The sequence below is a fragment of the Podarcis pityusensis genome (genome assembly GCF_964106645.2).
Source record: "Podarcis pityusensis genome assembly, chromosome: 3".
NCBI classification, from domain to species: Eukaryota; Metazoa; Chordata; class Lepidosauria; order Squamata; family Lacertidae; genus Podarcis; species Podarcis pityusensis.
In genome coordinates, this window is record NC_138026.1 from 94,671,259 (window position 1) to 94,690,078 (window position 18,820).

Here is an 18,820-nt window from a genome sequence, read left to right on the forward strand (position 1 = left end):
GGTAGCTTCGAGAACACTGTCCAACCACCTCGTCCTCTGTCGTCCCCTTCTCCTTGTGCCCTCAATCTTTCCCAACATCAGGGTCTTTTCCAGACAGTCTTCTCTTCTCATGAGGTGGCCAAAGTATTGGAGCCTCAGTTTCAGAATCCGTCCTTCCAGTGAGAACTTAGGGCTGATTTCCTTCAGAATGGAGAGGTTTGAGCTTTCTAGCAGTCCATGGGACTCTCAAGAGTCTCCTCCAGCACCATAATTCAAAAGCATCAATTCTTCAGCGATCAGCCTTCTTTATGGTCTAGCTCTCACTTCCATACAACACTACTGGGAAAACCATAGCTTTAACTATATGGTAAGCTCCCATTAATGGGAAGAGACAAACCCAGGAAGGCTCTTTAATATGTTTCGGTTTTCATAGGACCCTTTACTATTATGAGGGACAGGGGAATTCTGTGCACCCTGCCTGGATGGAGGGTAGGACTCGAACCAATGGCTTCACGTTACAAGAAAGAACTAAACATCCAGAATAACTTTCCGTCAGTAAGAGCTGTTCGACAGTGGAATGGATCTCTTCGGGTGGTTGTGGACTCTCCTTCAGTGGAGGTTTTTAAGCAGAGCTTGGGTAGCCACCTATCTGTCTTGGATGCTTCAGCTGATTCCTGCATCACTGAGGCTGGACTAGATGACCCTTGGGTCCCTTCTATGATTCCTTAACAACAATGCTATGTAGCTCTGAGGCTAGAGTGACATACTGGGACTGAAATATGGCTGCCAACAAAACAGTCTCCTGCTAAATCTGCTTCATTGGCTGATGACTGTGAAACACATTGGCGATGATGTCATAGCAGTGCATGATGATGTCATGGCAGGCATGTTTCTTGAGACACGTTCTCCTATATCATCCATCCCGGGCCCTTGTCTCACTGTTAAGCTTGTCCCACTGGGTTGTGACATGTGCAACAGCTTCCTCTGTTGTGGGTCCCTACCTATGGAGCACCCTACTGCCAAAAGAGCAGACTACAGACCCTGATAGATTTCCACCATCAAGGGAAAACATTCCTATTCTACCAGGCATAAACCAGCAAGGCCGCTTTCTGTTTTCAGTAATTTTAGGATGCTCTGGGGTGTTTCTTTTTATTAGTTTTAAGGGGTGTGCATAATAAAATTGAAAATAATACACAGCTAAAATCCACAAAAACTATTAGAAAACCAAATATGAATAAAATAATCATCATTAAAACAATTAACATTAAAACAAAAATAAAATTGGTAAAATGTTGAGAATGAATACAGGTAACTAATTCATATGTCTGGGTAGGCTTAAAAAAGGTTTTAGGTGCTGACACAGTCTAAAGACTGATTCCTTGAAAATGTGGAGTGAACATTATTTGGCACTTGTAAAAGGGCAAGTTCTGCAGGCTGAAATTGGTTGAGAAGGCACGTCTTTATATACCAATAGTAAAACACTCAACTCGGCCCTGTAACAAAACAGCAGCCTGTGCAGATCTTTGAACAAAGGTGTAATATGCTGACAGAATCTTATTCCTGTCAGCAATTGGGCTGCAGCATTCAGCATTAACTGCAATTTTAATGATAGTTTTAACTGGTGTGTGTGTGTGTGTGTGTGTGTGTGTGTAGTAAATGATGTTTATTTTATGATATTCTGGAAACTGCCCTGAGATCATTATAAGTGATGAAGGGTGGTCTACAACTCTAGATAAGGAATAAATAATATAAATTACTAAACATTACTGGAGGGGAAAGGAGGCATAGCCACTGTTTTTGGTGATTGTCATAACATCTCGTTGCAGCCTGATGATGTATGTACAGTAGTCAATGGGACTGTACACAAATGGTCCCTATTTGGAAGGACTAGTATTCACACATCCACATTCTAGGATTACTTTCCATCCATGGAATTGCCGTTTCTCCAGCCTCAAATAAATGTGGAAGTGGTAAAATAAATCATCTGAGCACATTTATCACAGGCCGAGATGGCAACTGCAAGTGGCTTTTTGCAGACAGTAAACCAGTATTAGAGTCCATGAATAAACCATGAGATGATCTCTTTCCTGATCACTTCCATATTCAGTTCAGGCTATGATCGTATTGACTGAAACGTTTGCTAATTGTTAACACTTGTCATTACTGCGAGTCACTCAACACTTTGTTGGAAAAGTGGAATGCAAATTTTAAATCAAGTTTTATTATATCAAACTAAAAAGTCACTGACTCTTTGCCTGCCAACCCTGCCTATCTGCACAAACCCCCTACCTCCCCAAAGCCACCCCCCAGAGCTTACCAAAGTCACCCCCTGTCCTCACCCCTCCCGGAAGCCAAGACAACCCAATATGTTTTCATGTCTGAAACATAAAAATATAAATGGTATCTCATATGGTGGTGAATTACCGGTATAACAACACAGAATATAATCAACAATCTGTAGTCTGAAGCCTGGCAGCCATGTGTTAAAGGAAACAGAAAACACAAGCAGAAAACAGGGTTCGAAACAAAGGGCTTAAATTATATGAATTAGCTCAGGGGTGGTGGTGTTATTATTATTATCTGGTTGAAGATGTAAGAACGTAAGGCAGGCTCCTAATTTCAATTAATCATTTCACAGACGTCGTTTGAGGGAAATGGCTAAACACAAATGCATGAAAAATCACAGTGAAGTTAAGCTGAAAACGCCATGTCCCTGTTGCTGGTTTCGGGGGGGGGGGGACTAAAAAAAAAAAGGTAAAGGACCCCTGACAGTTAAGTCCAGTTGCAAATGACTCTGGGGTTGCAGCGCTCATCTCACTTTACAGGCTGAGGGAGCCAGTGTTTGTCCGCAGACAGTTTTTCTGGGTCATGTGGCCAGCAGGACTAAGCCGCTTCTGGTGTAATGGAACACCGAAACCAGAGCAGCCTACAGAAACGCCGTTTACCTTCTCGCTGGAGCGGTACCTATTTATCTACTTGCACTTTTTGACGTGCTTTTGAATTGCTAGGTTGGCAGGAGCAGGGACCGAGCAACGGGGGCTCACCCCGTCGCGGGGATTTGAACCGCCAACCTTCTGATCAGCAAGCCCAAGAGGCTCAGTGGTTTAGACCACAGCGCCACCCGCGTCTCATATCTCAGCACTAATCCGTCTCAAATCTCAGCACTCTGATTTAACTGAATTGCATATGAAGATGCAAGTTCACTATATATGAAGTGCCACAGACATCAGCAAGAGAGGAGGGGTAACTCCATCAAACTCCCATGAGGGAGAACTCTAAATACCGTCACAATAGCTGTCTGAGGCAAGAAATGTATGGCAGGAACTGCCCTCCTGGCCTGGACACTGTTCCTGGATCTGAAGAGGGGGCAGGAAGAGTGCATCAGGGAGGGACTGCGCTTTATCACGGGAAAGACAACCACTGACACTGGCAAGGAGCTGCTACTTTAGACGGCCGAAATCTGCTTGAATAGAACTATATAACTGTGTTGAAAGCACTTGTTCTGGAGCTTGCTTTTTCCTCCTCCCGCCCACTCCTTTTTCCTTATGTGCCATGTCTTTTTAGATTGTGAGCCTGAGAGGGCAGGGATTAATTTAGTACTGATTTTTGTAAGCTGCTCTAAGAGTCTTTCTTATTTTTATTTTTGCTAAAGGGTGGGGTATAAACGTGTTAAACAAACAAATAAGTGAGTCAATGCTTCTTCTTTTTTTAAAGTCAGTTAAGTGACGGAATGGTTAGAAACAAAAATAAAACAAACTCCCAGGAATGTATAGCAGCATCAATAATCAAAGACGACAAAATGGGGTCAGACGGGTTGAGGATGAGATAAAGACTCCACCCAGCTTTCGGCTCTGATTTTTAACAAACTAAGGCTGCAATCCTGAGCACATGTCCTTGGGAATAAGAACTGGACTGGCTTCTGAGTAAATGTTTATAAGACACAGCTGTAGAGCTGGGATCCCATCCTTGCTTAACTGTAGAAATCAGTGGGACATAGTTCTGAGTATAATATAAATGTATGACATTATTTATATATATTTATATTATTATACTTAGGGACTTGGGTGGCGCTGTGGTCTAAACCACAGAGTCTAGGGCTTGCCAATCAGAAGGTCGTTGGCTCGAATCCCCATGACGGGGTGAGCTCCCTTTGTTCGGTCCCTGCTCCTGCCAACCTAGCAGTTCGAAAGCACGTCAAAGTGCAAGTAGATAAATAGGTACCACTCCGGCGGGAAGGTAAACGGCGTTTCCGTGCACTGCTCTGGTTCGCCAGAAGCGGCTTAGTCATGCTGGCCACATGACCCGGAAGCTGTATGCCGGCTCCCTCGGCCAGTAAAGCGAGATGAGCACCGCAACCCCAGAGTCGTCCGCGACTGGACCTAGTGGTCAGGGGTCCCTTTACCTTTTTATATTATTATACATGGATGCAGCCCTCATTAATACTATGTTTGATATTAGTTCAGAATTCTTATGAAGTGCTCACCCTAAACCTCACTGTTCAGGGGTGCTGTGCTATCACCATGCCAACAGGAGCAAGACACAAATTAAGAAAGAAGCATTATTCAAGCAGAGGAATATAGGAGCTGCCCTATACTATTATTGGTATATCTAGCTCAGCATTGTCTACGTTGGGTGTCAGCACCTCTCCAGGGTTTGAGGAAGGATTCTCTTCCAGCCATACTTGAGGGTGCTGGGGTTTGAACCTGGGGCCTTCTGCATGCATTGGGTTGACAAGACGCCACCATTTCTGTGTTAAGGGCATCTCTTCAATAATACAGTGCAGTGTTCCTTCATAAAATACCCAGTGCAAAATGCTCACACAGCTACTTAGTTTCAGCCCACCTAATATAGTGGTATCTTGGGTTACAGACGATTCAGGTTACAGACACTTCAGGTTACCTCAGGTTAAGAACGTTGATTCAGGATGAGTACAGAAAGCGTGCGGCGGCAGCGGGAGGCCCCATTAGCTAAAGTGGTGCTTCATGTTAAGAACAATTTCAGGTTAAGAACAAACCTCCAGAATGAATTGAGTTCTTAAATTGAGGTACCACTCTTTTAATTCTACCGTAAAAGCGTCTTAAGGAGAAACCTCCTTTTCCAGCTCCCAAGAACATAAGACAATCCCTTCTGGATCAAACCAAAGACCCATCTAGCCCAGCAAGAGGGAGAACATGAACTCCAGTCAAAATAATTCGACAGACTATGGTTCTTTTCACATCTGAGGCTTAAACTGTGGTTTCTAAAGTAAGTGTGAAACTGAATTGGCTGGGATACATGTTCAAGTTGTTCTTCCCATTTCTCTCATATCTGACAGAAAACGTGCAAGAGATGCTTGAATATGTTAATACATACACTACAAACTTAGATCTGCTTTATACTATTTATATTGGTCTGGCATCTCCCAAAGGATCCTGGGAATGGTAGTTTGGTGAGGTAGTGAGAATTCTGTTGCAGATCCCCAGACCTGCCTCACATGAACTACATTTCTCACAGTTCCCTGTTAAGAGAGAAGCGTACATTAAAATCAGCCGAACTCTACCTTGCACAGAAAGGGTCACACAGACAAGAGACAGCAATGGTCAAGAGACAGCAATGATCACCACAGTTTTACCTGATACAGTTCTATCCGTTGTTCCGAGACACGAGCCTTTGGATTCTGCAATCGAAAGACTCTAAATTCTGCCTTCACCAGGTTGGAAGCATTTTTTTCCATCGCCGAGACATCAAATCTCACTCGTCTAAAATAGGGGATGGGGTGGTTTGTTGAGATGAGATCTGCAAGAAGTTAGTGTAATGGTTTAAAATTATTATGAATATATTGTTCTTTTACAGGCCACAGCACAAGGCAGACTCAAGAAACAGCGACGGAAATGTCTGCTGGATGATTCAGCTTCCAGCAGCCAATTTCGATATCATTAACAATTTAACCAGATAAACAAACACATGTGTTTGATTATAGAAACAGCAGATTAATAGAGATCAGCAAGCCATTTCCAACTCTCTTTCAGGGCATGCATTTAACCCTGTTCTTTGAAAGCAACGTGGAAAATCCTGGATGATTATAAATTGGAACAAACTCATGACAGCTGATGTTTCACAAATGACTCCAGACTTGCATACGCTTAATAGCAACTGCCAAGAAAATAGAATTTAATGACAAGCAGTTTGCTGTGGGTAGCTTTATGAAAGAAAGAAAAAAAAAGTCTGGAGGAAAAAAATATCTAAACTCTTGACAATATGTTTTGTCTTTTAGATATTTCGACTGAATCTCAAAGAAGAGGAAAGGAAGCAGACAATTGTATAACAAATCTAAAACTTTACACAAAGCAATAAAGTCCCTCTCCTCTAAAGAAGGGGGGATAACCAGTTGTATTTCATCATGAAACCAAAAAAATCTTTTCTGCACGCTGATGGGCATCAGAGCAATAATGTAGACTCCTTATTTTAACAATTTGTGTAGCTATACTTAAATATTAATTGCTGGTTTAAAATGTTAAGTGTTTTAAGGTTCAAGTGAGCCTCACTTTAGATTAAGAGCCATTGTCATATTAGATGGTAGTGAGCCATATTGTCTCCATGGCAATTTCTAAAACAGGAAGTGTTCCTTGAGGAGAGGTGATTAGGATTGCAGAAGTGGCAAGGGAGGGAAGAATTAGGCCTTTCTCTGCACATAATTTCCCTGCACCAAACTGCCCCGTCCTACCCCATGACATTCCAGAATGTTTCAAATGTCCCAAAAAACAGATCTGGAATTCCATAGGGAGGAAAGCTGCTCTCTGAAGGATCTCTCTGAATTAAGTACTAGTAAAGGAGAACGGGCAACATGATCAAAAGAGACTGACAACAAAAATACCTAGCGATTACTATGAGCTCCTCAGTCAAGGATTCAGAATTAATTATATTTATTTAAAATGTTTCTCAGACTCCTTTAAAGCAGGGGAAACTATCTCAAGATTTTTTTTAAAAAAGTATACGAAAACACGGTTAGAACAACAAAGCCATGATTAAGAATGCAGTAACAACACACAACCCTAAAAATCTGAAAGACAAACGTTATCAGTAACCAAAATTAGCATTAGGGAAACACAGCAACTTAGGGGAAAGGCTACAAAAACAACTGATTCTGTAGGGGTCTCCTAAATAGTTGTAGGAATAAAACTTGTCCAATTGCAGTTGGTAACGTGACTCAAGAGATGTGGGGCTACCATAGAAAAGGTCTTCTCTTTGTCTCTCATACCCACAAACTCGGTGACACTTTGAGGCCTCTGTTGCTATCTTCAAGTGCTGGCAGGCTGACAGAAGTGAAAGTGGCCCATCAAATAGAGAGCAATGGTGCAAAGTTTTTATTCCCTGAAAACCAAGAATCCCCGCAACTGATCTGTAAAATGCAAAGCCCACTGATAGATCTGATTTCAGGGGATATGGAACTTAACCCAACCCTTCCTTGTGCCCCTCATCAAATAAATGACAATGTCCCTCAGGAATAGATCTCTGGATCAAACTGTAGATCCTGATTGGCATCCAGCAGGTGCCCCTACTGGGATTCTTCACCTCATCTCCTGGAACATTGCTGGATGGGAGGGGTATATTCAATTGTATATTACTTCAAGAAACCTGGTTAGTGACATTGCTGGGTTCTCTTCATACAATCTACCCACTCATAGACAATACTCCAAAGGTCTCCACAAAGCTGGCTTATTGATCTTAATCAGATCTGGCCTGCCATTCAATACAACTCCTTTTGGCACTTATCCTCCATTAGCCCAAGCTTACCTAATAACTATGAATAATGAACTGGTAATTTTGGTAAATTTCTACCTCCCTCCCTCAGGAGATGAGATGATTCTAACTGCTAATTGGGACAAGCCAATTGGGCTTTGAACGACCAGATATAATACCCACTCCATTGTCTGTTTCCTGCTCCTCTAAGGATAGATTAACTAATAGAGCAGAGTGAAAACTTATGGATTTTTCTTTGCCCATAATGCAGTTATATTAAATGGACCAAATAACTTACCTGGTGATGATGAGTTTACTTTTATCTCGACAAGGGGTCATAGTGGAGTTGACTATTCTATCTATTCTCTTATCCAGGCATGGCCAAACTTGGCCCTCCAGATGTTTTGGGACTACATCATCCCTAGCTAACAGGACCAGTGGTCAGGGATGATGGGAATTGTAGTCCCAAAACAGCTGGAGGGCCAAGTTTGGCCATGCCTGCTCTAAACCTATATTCTGATGTCAACTTCTTTTCTACTGGAGTCCATACAGAAAGTGAACACCCCCCCCCCTTACTTCTGACTATACAATGCAGCCCAGCTAATAAGATCTTGAAGCCTGCTAACTCAGATCAGGCCTCCCATAGTACAGTGGTGCCCCGCAAGACGAATGCCTCGCAAGACGGAAAACCCGCTAGACGAAAGGGTTTTCCGTTTTTGAGTTGCTTCGCAGGACGAATTTCCCTATGGGCTTGCTTCGCAAGACGAAAATGTCTTGCGAGTCTTGAGAATTTTTTTTCGCCCCCCCCCCTTTATCTAAGCCGCTAAGCCTTTAATAGCCTTTTAGCAGCTAATCCGCTAATCCGATAAGCCTTTAATAGCCGCTAAACCGCTAATAGCGCTAATCCGTTAAGCCGCTAATAGGGTTGCTTCGCAAGACGAAAAAACCGCTAGACGAAGACACTCGCGGAACGGATTAATTTCGTCTTGCGAGGCACCACTGTATTCTGAAAAGGATTAGATGGTCCCTGCAATTCGAAGGGCTGATCGCCAAATTCCTGGACATGGACAAAATGTTACAAAGTCGTGGTTAACTTCTGTAATAATCCCAATTTATTTTAAGAAAAAAGGCGATCCTGGGCAGCTGTGTAATTATTGCCCTATTAGTCTTCTGTCCACTATAAGTATACTCTACTCTAAACAGAGCACTATCTATTGGATTGGATTAAAATGAACAGAATTATTGGCCCTAAACAGATCAGATTTACAAAACAGAAATCAACTATTGATCACTGTCTCTCACTTGCCTTTTTAGCAGATAAGTATATGAAATCCAAAAGGGGAAAGTTCTATCTAGCTTTTATTGATCTGTAAAGTGCTTTTGACTTGATACCCAGGGGGTTGTTATGGGAGGAACTGAATGCTATTGGGCTAGAACCCCGATTACTTTTCTTGATAAAAAAAGCTGCATACAAATATTATGTGTCAGGTGAAGATTTCCCTGGACGGTCACTTATCACCTAGCTTTACAACTACTAAAGAAGTCAAACAAAGCTGTATTCTTGCTCTACATCTATTTAATGAAACAACATCTACTTGTTGTGAATGGCCACCCTCCTAGATTAGGACCTAAGGCAGTTCCCATAGTTTTATATGCTGATGACACTGTCCTCCTCTCCTGCACCAGAGTTGGGCGCTTTTAGATGTCTAAAAGCGTTCCTTCATTACTGCCAAGGAAATCACCTAGCGATTAATTACTCAAAATCCAAGATCTTGGTATTTCAAATAGTTGGCATTCATCCAAATGGCGTATTGGTGATCAAGCAACCAAACAAGATAAAGCTTTAAAGACTAATGGATCACCTTTTATTACAATCTAAAATGGGTGACCCATCGTAAAAGGATAACCGACTTAGCTAAATGCTCTGCAGCATGAATTAAACAATTCTATTTTTTAATGGTAGTGTGCCTGCAGCAGTTAGGGGCTATAGTGCAAAAACTGTTTTGCAACTCCTTTATGGATAACTGACTTTAACAACAAAGTTGAGGGTGTACAGGCCTCCTTTTTCCAAAAAAATCTAAGAGTTCAAAAATACATCTCCTATCTTGCTATTTGTGCAGTTAGGCCAGCATCTCTTAGAATCTAGGGGCTGGATTATGACTTTCAAATACTGGTTAAAAAATCACTTTAATAAAGAACCAGAAAATTTACTAACTTCTTTATTGAGAGATACACATAATTTTGCATTGTTTTCTTATATTATCCTCAAATGGGGATTGTAATAGATTCCCTTCTTCTATTGGATGAGTCACAAATCTTCTCTGTCATCAAGCAGAGACTGCTAGACCATGAAATCCAAAAACTCTACCCCTCCCAGCCTTTTGTATGTTCATCTGCTTACTTAGGATTGCAGCCCCACCATGAACCAATGCCTAATTACCTTTATAATTTAGATACTCCATTGCATCACAGAGCTTTTAAGCTAGCTCATCTAAATGCATTCCCCTCATCTGTTTTGTTTGGAAGGTTCCAAAAAATCCCCTTCCAGAACAGATTCTGCTCCTGTAATAAGAAAACACCAGATCACAAAATTTTGGATTGTCCTCTTCTTGACACCCTTCACAGGGATCTCCTAGTGACTCCCTTACAGCTTAAAATATTGATTTACAAAGAGTCTGTAATCCAATTATTTGTTGAGGGATGATACTCCCCAAACTACCAAGATTGTTTTGGGGTATTTAGCCGAGATCTTTAAATCTAAATCTAAAGTTGCTTGATTTATTCAATGGAGGCTATCTAGCGTTTTATATATTATATGTGTTTGGATTATGAATGTATTTGGATGCCTTTATATGATTTTATTGTTTAAACTTACGCCAATAAAGGCCAATAACCAAATAACTTACACCCAAATCATTTAAGGCTATAAAGCAGGAGTAAGTAAGGTCAAAGGTTTGGCCTTCCAGATGTTATTGGAGTTCCATCAGTTCTAGCAACTCTGGTGAATTATGAGGTTAAAAGCAGCCACTTTAATTTAGGCTTGGAAATGCAGCAGTGCAGTTCATATGGAATTAGTGTTGCATGACTAACACGCGTGATTTGGTGCTGACTGAGGAAGCTAATACCAAAATGCATCCTCTGCATGTTAATTTTCTCTCTCTTTTTTGCTTCAGGTGCAAAAGTGCGTAAAAGTCAGCTCTTGATTTTACAGCTGCTTTATGTCATGCGCGGTATCCAGTGAAGTGGCTCCACTAGCGCAGTGACAGGGCAACGGAACTTCCTCTCCTCTCTCCTCTCTTAAATATATTCTGTGGGTTCCTCAAGCTATCCAGAGCAGATCTGGAGCAGGTACAGAAGTCATGAAGGGAGAGGAGAGTCATGAGGGGAAGAGGAAGTCATGAGGGGAGAGCATAAACCTACCAGTTTATCCATTTAAACCCCCCCCCTTTCAACACTGCTGCTTACAGTGATTGGCTCATGGACAGGTATCTCTTGCACCAGCCATCCGTCTGTCCCAGGGTATGGTCTGAATGTATACGGAGCTGCTAGCTTGCTGAATCTAAGCAGGTATGGGTTTGGTCAGTGTGTGGATGAATGACTGCTTGGGAACCACATGTACCCAACCTTGGGCTCCATCTCAGGAAAGGTGGACTACGAATATAAGGGGAAAATGACTATCTACCTGTTCATCTGTCCATCTGGCTTGGGAGCTTCTAAAGATCCTGGGACAGTCAACAGCAGATTACTAAGGAAATGACTACATCTGATAGATAGATAGATAGATAGATAGATAGATAGATAGATAGATAGATAGATATAAAGGTAAAGGGACCCCTGACCATTAGGTCCAGTTGTGGATGACTCTGGGGTTGTGGTGCTCAACTCGCTTTACTGGCCGAGGGAGCTGGTGTACAGCTTCCGGGTCATGTAGCCAGCATGACTAAGCTGCTTCTGGCGAACCAGAGCAGCGCACGGAAACACTGTTTACCTTCCCGCCGGAGAGGCACCTATTTATCTACTTGCACTTTGATGTGCTTTTGAACTGCTAGGTGGGCAGGAGCTGGGACCGAGCAACAGGAGCTCACCCCGTCGCGGGGATTCGAACTGTCGACCTTCAGATCGGCAAGCCCTAGGCTCTGTGGTTTAGACCACAGCGCTACCCACGTGGTCTAAATATATATATACACATACACTAATTCATAAAGAAAACATCAAAGTGGTTCACAACAAATATACATAAAATGGTACCATAAAAACAATATTTAAAACTTAAAATCAGAAATTGGATATCTGTTGTGGAAATATGTATCAGTTATGTTCATGGTTCCATCTCAACAAGTGATACTGATTGGGGTAAAAACACCTCAAGTAAGAAGTCAAAGCCCTGGACAGCTACGATTCTGGCTCAGTATTTGAAGTGGGAGCTCCCAAATCACACTAAACGGGAGTTATGAAGTCTGCAAAGTCACCACAACCGAAGTTCACCAAAACTTGGAAAAACTTTGCAGAACAACACTCTCAGATGCAATGGCAGACAAGAAAAAATATTTATTTATTTCTTGCTACTGTTTTAAAGGGATGTTGGGTGCACCATCCACATGCACACATGAATTAAATTCTGACAGTTTCCCTCTCAAAACATAATAGCTCAAACTGCTACTTATTTAAAAGCAGCTAACTGATGCTGGTGTGAACACTACTTATATTCACAGTCTGAAACTGTGAGGGGACAACAATGCAATTTCATAAGCATGCACAACTTGTTCTGTCACCACCCTGAAGGAGAAATCCAGCTGGTGACCTACTGTGGGCCCTTCTCCTCCAATGCATGCTAATCTGCAAGGGGCACAATCTGCCAGAAAGTTTTCCTGTGCAAAAAAAGACCTTGTGAAAGGAACAAGAGCTGTGCAGGAGCACGACACTGCGCTGGTGTTCCAGTTGTTTATCGGCTTTGTCTCGTACTTTCTGATAGAGCACACCAAGTTCTTTCTCTGTCTCCTAGTTTGTCATTGGTGGCACCCATATGGAGCAACCACTTCAATTTGTCTCCTGGTTCAGTCACCTCTAGTGACAATTTGAAGCTGCTTAGACCCACTGGACTGCAGCGAAGTGCCATGGTGCTGGGCGGCAAGGGTTCTACATGAACAACAACAGCGAAACAAATTATTATTGTTATTATGCCCTTTGGAAATCTTTCAGATTTGATGAGAATCCCTGCTGATGTGAGTCTGGTCCATTTCAACTGCAAGTGCAGCTTTCCCTGCTAGAGAGCAGACACATCAGCTACTCTTTGATAGACTATCCTAAGTGAGTGGAACTAATTCAATATGTTTCCTGTTTTGGGGAGACATAAACAACTTTCTCTTTGTTATTTGGGCGGGGGAGGGGGGAGTCAGACCATCCGGGTTGATTTTTTTACTATTTTGCAATCTCGCATCCACACACAGAGAGAGGGAAAGCTGAGAGCCCCAACCCGAGCCTTCCAATGAAAGGGGGCAATAAATGTTCCAGAGATTTATTTTTATTTCTTTTCGTGTTTGTTAAAACTTTGGCGGGCTCCCCTCTTCCTCCGCACGTCTGCTCTCTCCTGGTGCTCTGCCCATCCTTAATCCAAGCAGCCACAAGCCACGGCGGTCCTGTTGCTTTCCCCTTTCTCTTTCATGACTGAATCACATGAACGTACGAGGCTTTGATGCGGCATATATGCAAATATTTATAAGAGTCACTTGATTGTGATTAAAAGTGGTTTGCAAAGCTCTCTTTGCTCTGGCTGGCTTCCCTAGACCTCTGCCTTGTAGGGCTCTTTCAGTTGTTTAAGTTTCAGCCGGAAAAACACACACACACACACACACACACACACACACACAGTTTCAAAAACAAAGCAGAACTTCTGTACAAGGTGGAAGAGCTACTTCCCACCCTCTGTTTTTAAAGCCTGCTCCCTGATCTGCATATGGGATTCCATCCAGAAACATCTCCTCCTGCCATAACAATGAAACAACGGTAACTGATACTGCTTGCATGGAAGGCAAATCCAAAGGAAGAGGTTATTAGGCCGTCACCACATGTCTTTCCGGCAAGATCCTCTCCTCGCTGTGAGGCATGCGAGGGTCACAAACCTTCTCCCCTCTTTCATAGGAGGCTTCTCCAAGAAATGAGAAGTGTGTGCAGCGCAGCTGGACTTCAAAAACTGCTAATTACCACTGTTCACCCCTTGTGACCCTGATGTTAATAGAGGGGCATGCACAGGGCTATTTTTCTAGGAAAAGAGGTGCCAGAACTCACCAGGAACACCTCCCTTGTTCTCTTAAGAGTGGCAATGATGCCCACCTGAGAGAGGTGCTGGAACTGAGTTCCAGCAAGTTCTGGCGGGGGGGGGGGGAGCACCCCAGGCATGCATCATATATGAAAATAAGTACAAAGGGGCCAAAAACCCCAACCCCCACAAAAATTCTGAATTTCACATATATCTTAAGGACCAAATCACACATATAGATGCCATCCCAGTGGTCATTTCTGAATAAGAAGGGCCACTTCTGAAGGGGCGATTGAGATTGGACAAGCAGCGGGGAGTTGAGTATTTTAAATCCCCCCCCCCAACTTGCCATTTTCAAATCCCCCCCACAGCGGGTTCACCGCTTCAAATGAGTTCCAATAGGAAATTTGGATCAGCGAACCTTGTAGTGGAGGGCTACTTTGAAGTGGGGGGGGGGGAGAGGACCTAAAGCGGGTTTCCCTGTTTAAAAAGGGTGCAATGCAGGGGTGGGCAGCCTGTGCCCCTCCAGATGTTGCTGGACTCGAACTTGCATCAGTCCCATCCTGTAAGGCCCATGGTCAGGGACGATGGGATCTGTAGTCCAGCAGAATCTGAAGGGTCACAGGTTCCCCATACCTGATGCAATAATACATGTGTCTGAGGGTAACATCTAGTTTGGATGTGTATATAGGCTTGCTGTGACTACCCAGGAAAGAGATACTGGGGTTGGGTTGAGTAGTTCTTTGAAACTGACTGGTACTGGGTACAGGCTGTTTTTTCCCTTGCAGGCACCTGCCAGGGAGAATGCAGCTACTTGAATGGTTTCAGGGCATGCACACATATTCGTGATGGAAGGCAAACAACTAATTTAGGGCGAAGGATTTCATTTGCCAATCCTCCATTTGGCTTTGTTCAAAACCTGCAAAACCGATTCGGCCAGAAATGACAGTGTCACAAAAGAAACAACTGTGTGAGCACCGAGAAACAATGACAACCTCCTCCAAGTATCTTAAAACCTATTGTCACGTGCCAGCCTAAGTGTTTCAACTGTCTTCCAATGGGGGGGGGGGGAGAGAGAGAGAGAGAGAGAGAGAGAGAGAGAGAGAGAGAGAGAGAGCACATTCCCAAGAGGACGGGATGTTTTTATTTCTCTCTGGCGAAATCTGTGATTGGCAACTGAAGAGATGCATCCCTAATCTGTTTACAGTGGCAGCAAAGCATCTGCCCACCAGATCATTCAAATTTAATAACCACATTTCCAGGGACTGTTGTTTTGAGTTAAAAATAGCTGCTCCCTAACTATACACGGCACATTCACCATATTCACAAGCTGCTGTTATTTTAGCTAAAGAGCTTTTTTTTATTTTTAAAAGGCTTCCCAGTGGTTGCTTTGAGTAGGCGTCTTCAGAATTATCAAACACCCAGGAATTGATGATGTGGTCTCCACCATGTTCTAAATTACAGCTGGGAGACAAGTGGTCCTCCATATGTTGTTATTTTCCAATTCTCTTTGGCCTCAGCCAGTACCAAAGGACGATAGGGTCCCCCATCCCTGTTCCAAGTCACCTCTCTCTCACTGAACAATAAGTGCTTCTTAAGCAAGTAATAAATTTTCACACAGTGTTCCTGGCCATGCACAGACAAAACACAGCACTAGAAAACACTGCTCCTACTAAGGTGCCTTTGCACCTAGTCACATGGACATATTTACTCATTAGTAGAGCTGCACGGTCAGGGAAAAAACAATGCTGTCCGGGGTTGCAAAGGCTGTGGAGAGAATAATTGGGTGCACTCTTCCCACCTTGGATCAAATCTATGCTTCCAGGTGCCATAAGAAAGCTGCAGAGATAGTGCAGGATAGTGCGCACCCCGGAAATGATCTCTTTCAGCTTCTGCCTTCTGGAAGAAGGTACAGGGTTATAAAGACTAGGACTAGCCGCCTGAGAAACAGTTTCTATCCAAATGAGATTTTGGTTTTAAACTCAGTGTAAGGTAGTCTTTATGTGAGTATATTGTATTCAATTATGGGGTATCAGAGTTTTTAGGGGCTAACCAAGCTGGGATAGATGGGACAGCAGGCTTGTGGGTTTTTGAATGTCTGATGTAGATTTTTTCAATTTCGCTGTTATGTATGGGACAATGACAATAAAGATTATCGTATTGTATTTGCTTCCCCAAAATGTACACTGATTGGCTCACCGACAACTTCTGCCCAAGCAATTATTCCCCTTAAGACTGTAATTTGCTTGGTCGGGATGGGTCAGGGGAGATGGTGGCATTGCTTTCAGGGATCTTACACTGAAGATTCCCTGCCTGTCTCATCAAGCTGCAGGCTGGCGCTCGTCTCACCCATGGACCTCACACAAGCATGTGCCCCGGGCTGCCACCTGACAAGGCAGACTTACAAGTCATTCAGGGCTGCCAAGTGCAACAACAAAGACATTTGCAGGAACCTACAGGGGAAACGTTTGCTCTTCCTTGACCTATAAATCATTTCGTAAGGGAAAGCAGGTGTGTGGACCCAGCCCTAAGAGGAGAGGGCTTTCAGGAAAGGGACACCACCATGGTTCTGTCTCGATCCTGAGATGCAGACAGACCTACATGTTGACTCTTTTAGCCCTGTGTATCTTCTAAGCACTGGTCGCCAAATATTTGCAATCCACTGATGGAACTGATAATCCATTGATACATTCACACAATGTAGGTGACTAGTTTTTGTACACACAGAGAGCGAGAGAAAGAGAGAGAAAGAAATATGAGAAAGTGTGGAAAGAAAACAGGAAGTAAGGATTTTCCCATTTGGAAAGTTAAACAGGCAAATGATTTGATCTTCCAAAGGTACAACAGATCATATTACATGCACTTTACATTAAACTTGGCAACAGTTGTCTTTTCTGTAGCTGGCTTTCCTCACTAGATTATAATGTACAGCAGAAGTGTTTGAAGACTGTTTCCAATTCTCTGTCCAGTAGCTGGATATTCAGGGTGGTCTGACAAAAGCTTCTATTTGGACCTCCATTAGCACAATACAGCATGCAGAGTTATATATTGATCAGCAAGTTTTCACATCTCTCCTGCAGTTCTCCTGAGCTTTATGTGGGCTGTGCTCATTCCCGGCAAGCACTGTGTTTTGTGTTCTTTGATTTCCACCACAGAAGGTAACAGCAGTGGTCTCAAAGCGAGTAAGAGAGGGGAAACACAGTAGTAGAATGGAAGGGAGATAAATCTGGAGCTTTTATTGTTTGCTGAAATCTGTCTTGGCCCATTGGCTTTATGCCTGAGTTATACGGCAAGTTGCACTAAGTCAACTTAGATTGCAATCCTAAAGCCCATTTACTGGGCAGTAAACCCGATCAAACATAGCGTCTATTTAAGCTACTTAAGACCAAACCCTGTTCAACCCAGTGCGACTTGCTTCTGTATTGACATGTATAAGATTGTGTCATTGGTGGATTAATGCAAGAAGGACATTTGGTACAGTCTTCCCCAATTTGGTGCTCTCCAGAGATTTTGAACTACAGCTCCCTTCAGCCCCAGCCAAAATGGTCAATGGTTAAGGATGGGAGTTGCAATTCAGTGACATCTGGAAGGTGCCATATTGACGAAGGACAATTTAGTAGATAATTTCAGAGCTAGATTTTCAACTGAGAATAAATCAACTTGGCAATTGTCAAGGAAGCCCAACACAGTCACTCCAGAAGAATGAACTCTCTAAAAATGAGGAGATCGGTAAAAAGGAAGGTGAAAGGGAAAATGAAGATGGCCAAATCTCTCCAGAAAGCCTGGGTGTTGTTCAAAACAACAATAATAGAAGCTCAGCTGCAATGTACACTGCAGATCAGGAAATGAACCACTGGGACTGAGAAGATACCTGCAGGAAGCTATTAAAGGCAAGAAGCTTTCCTTCAGAAAATGTCCAAGTCTTGTCCAAATGGGGAAAACAAAAAGGAATGCAAACTTTGGCTGAAGAAATGCAAGCAGGCAATAAGGGATGCAAAAGAAGAAGTAAGGAACACATTGTTAACATACATACATACATGTGTGTGTGTGTGTGTGTGTGTGTGTGTATGAAAGGAGGCCAGCAAAGGAGGCCATTAGACCTTTGGATAACAAGGGAGCCAAAGGCGAGCTAAAAGAGGAAGAGGAGATTGCAGAAAGCTATGGTGTGGCTGCACTTAGAATACTGTGCATGGTTCTGCTTGCCTCAACTGAGAAACGATACTGTCAAGATTCAAAAGGAAAATGATCAAGGGGCTGGAGCAACTCCCCTAGAAGGAAAGGTTACAACATTTGGGGCTTTGTAGAACAAGGAGGTTAAACCAGGTTACACAATGTAGGGCATTACTGTTCAAGTAATGCTACAATTAAGTAGACAATTGGCATTGAACATAAACAAGTAACTGGTACAACTGATGCTATTTTAAAAATTACCTGAGTGCCTTAGCAGCAGACATGTGTTTCTGCTACTGGGGAGATGGAAGATGCAGTGCATTACCTTTTGCATTGTCCCTTGAATAGAGATCCCCGGACTCATGGGGGGGGGGGGGCTTTTTTGAAAGCAAGAGCTGATTGGGCCTTGACTGATATTATTTGTGATCTGTTGGCAGACCACAACAAAACAATAACAAACAAGGTGGCCACCTTTGCAATAGTAGCTCAAAAATTCACAGTCTATTAGTCTGAAGTCTGTCATTTCTAAACAGCAAAAAGACGCTTTATCTTCCCTTTATAAGTCTGAGCTGTATTTTCCAGTGAAGATTTCAGTTTCTGGTGGTGGGTGGGGAGCAACTAAACAAACACTCTTTGCTTTAGCAATATAAAGTTGATTTCTACTAGGGCCAGAAACGTACGTTTAAGAGGACAGAT

At 42.9% G+C, this 18,820-nt stretch overlaps 1 protein-coding gene across 1 annotated transcript in view; it reads right to left on the bottom strand.

The window, feature by feature from the left end:
- TGFB2 (transforming growth factor beta 2) overlaps positions 1-18,820 on the bottom strand; it is an 87,295-nt gene that overhangs the window by 19,982 nt on the left and 48,493 nt on the right. The window contains exon 2 of the mRNA XM_081000586.1: positions 5,591-5,754. Within this exon, the coding sequence (XP_080856712.1) occupies positions 5,591-5,754 (164 nt within the window). The remainder of the gene's footprint in view (positions 1-5,590; positions 5,755-18,820) is intronic.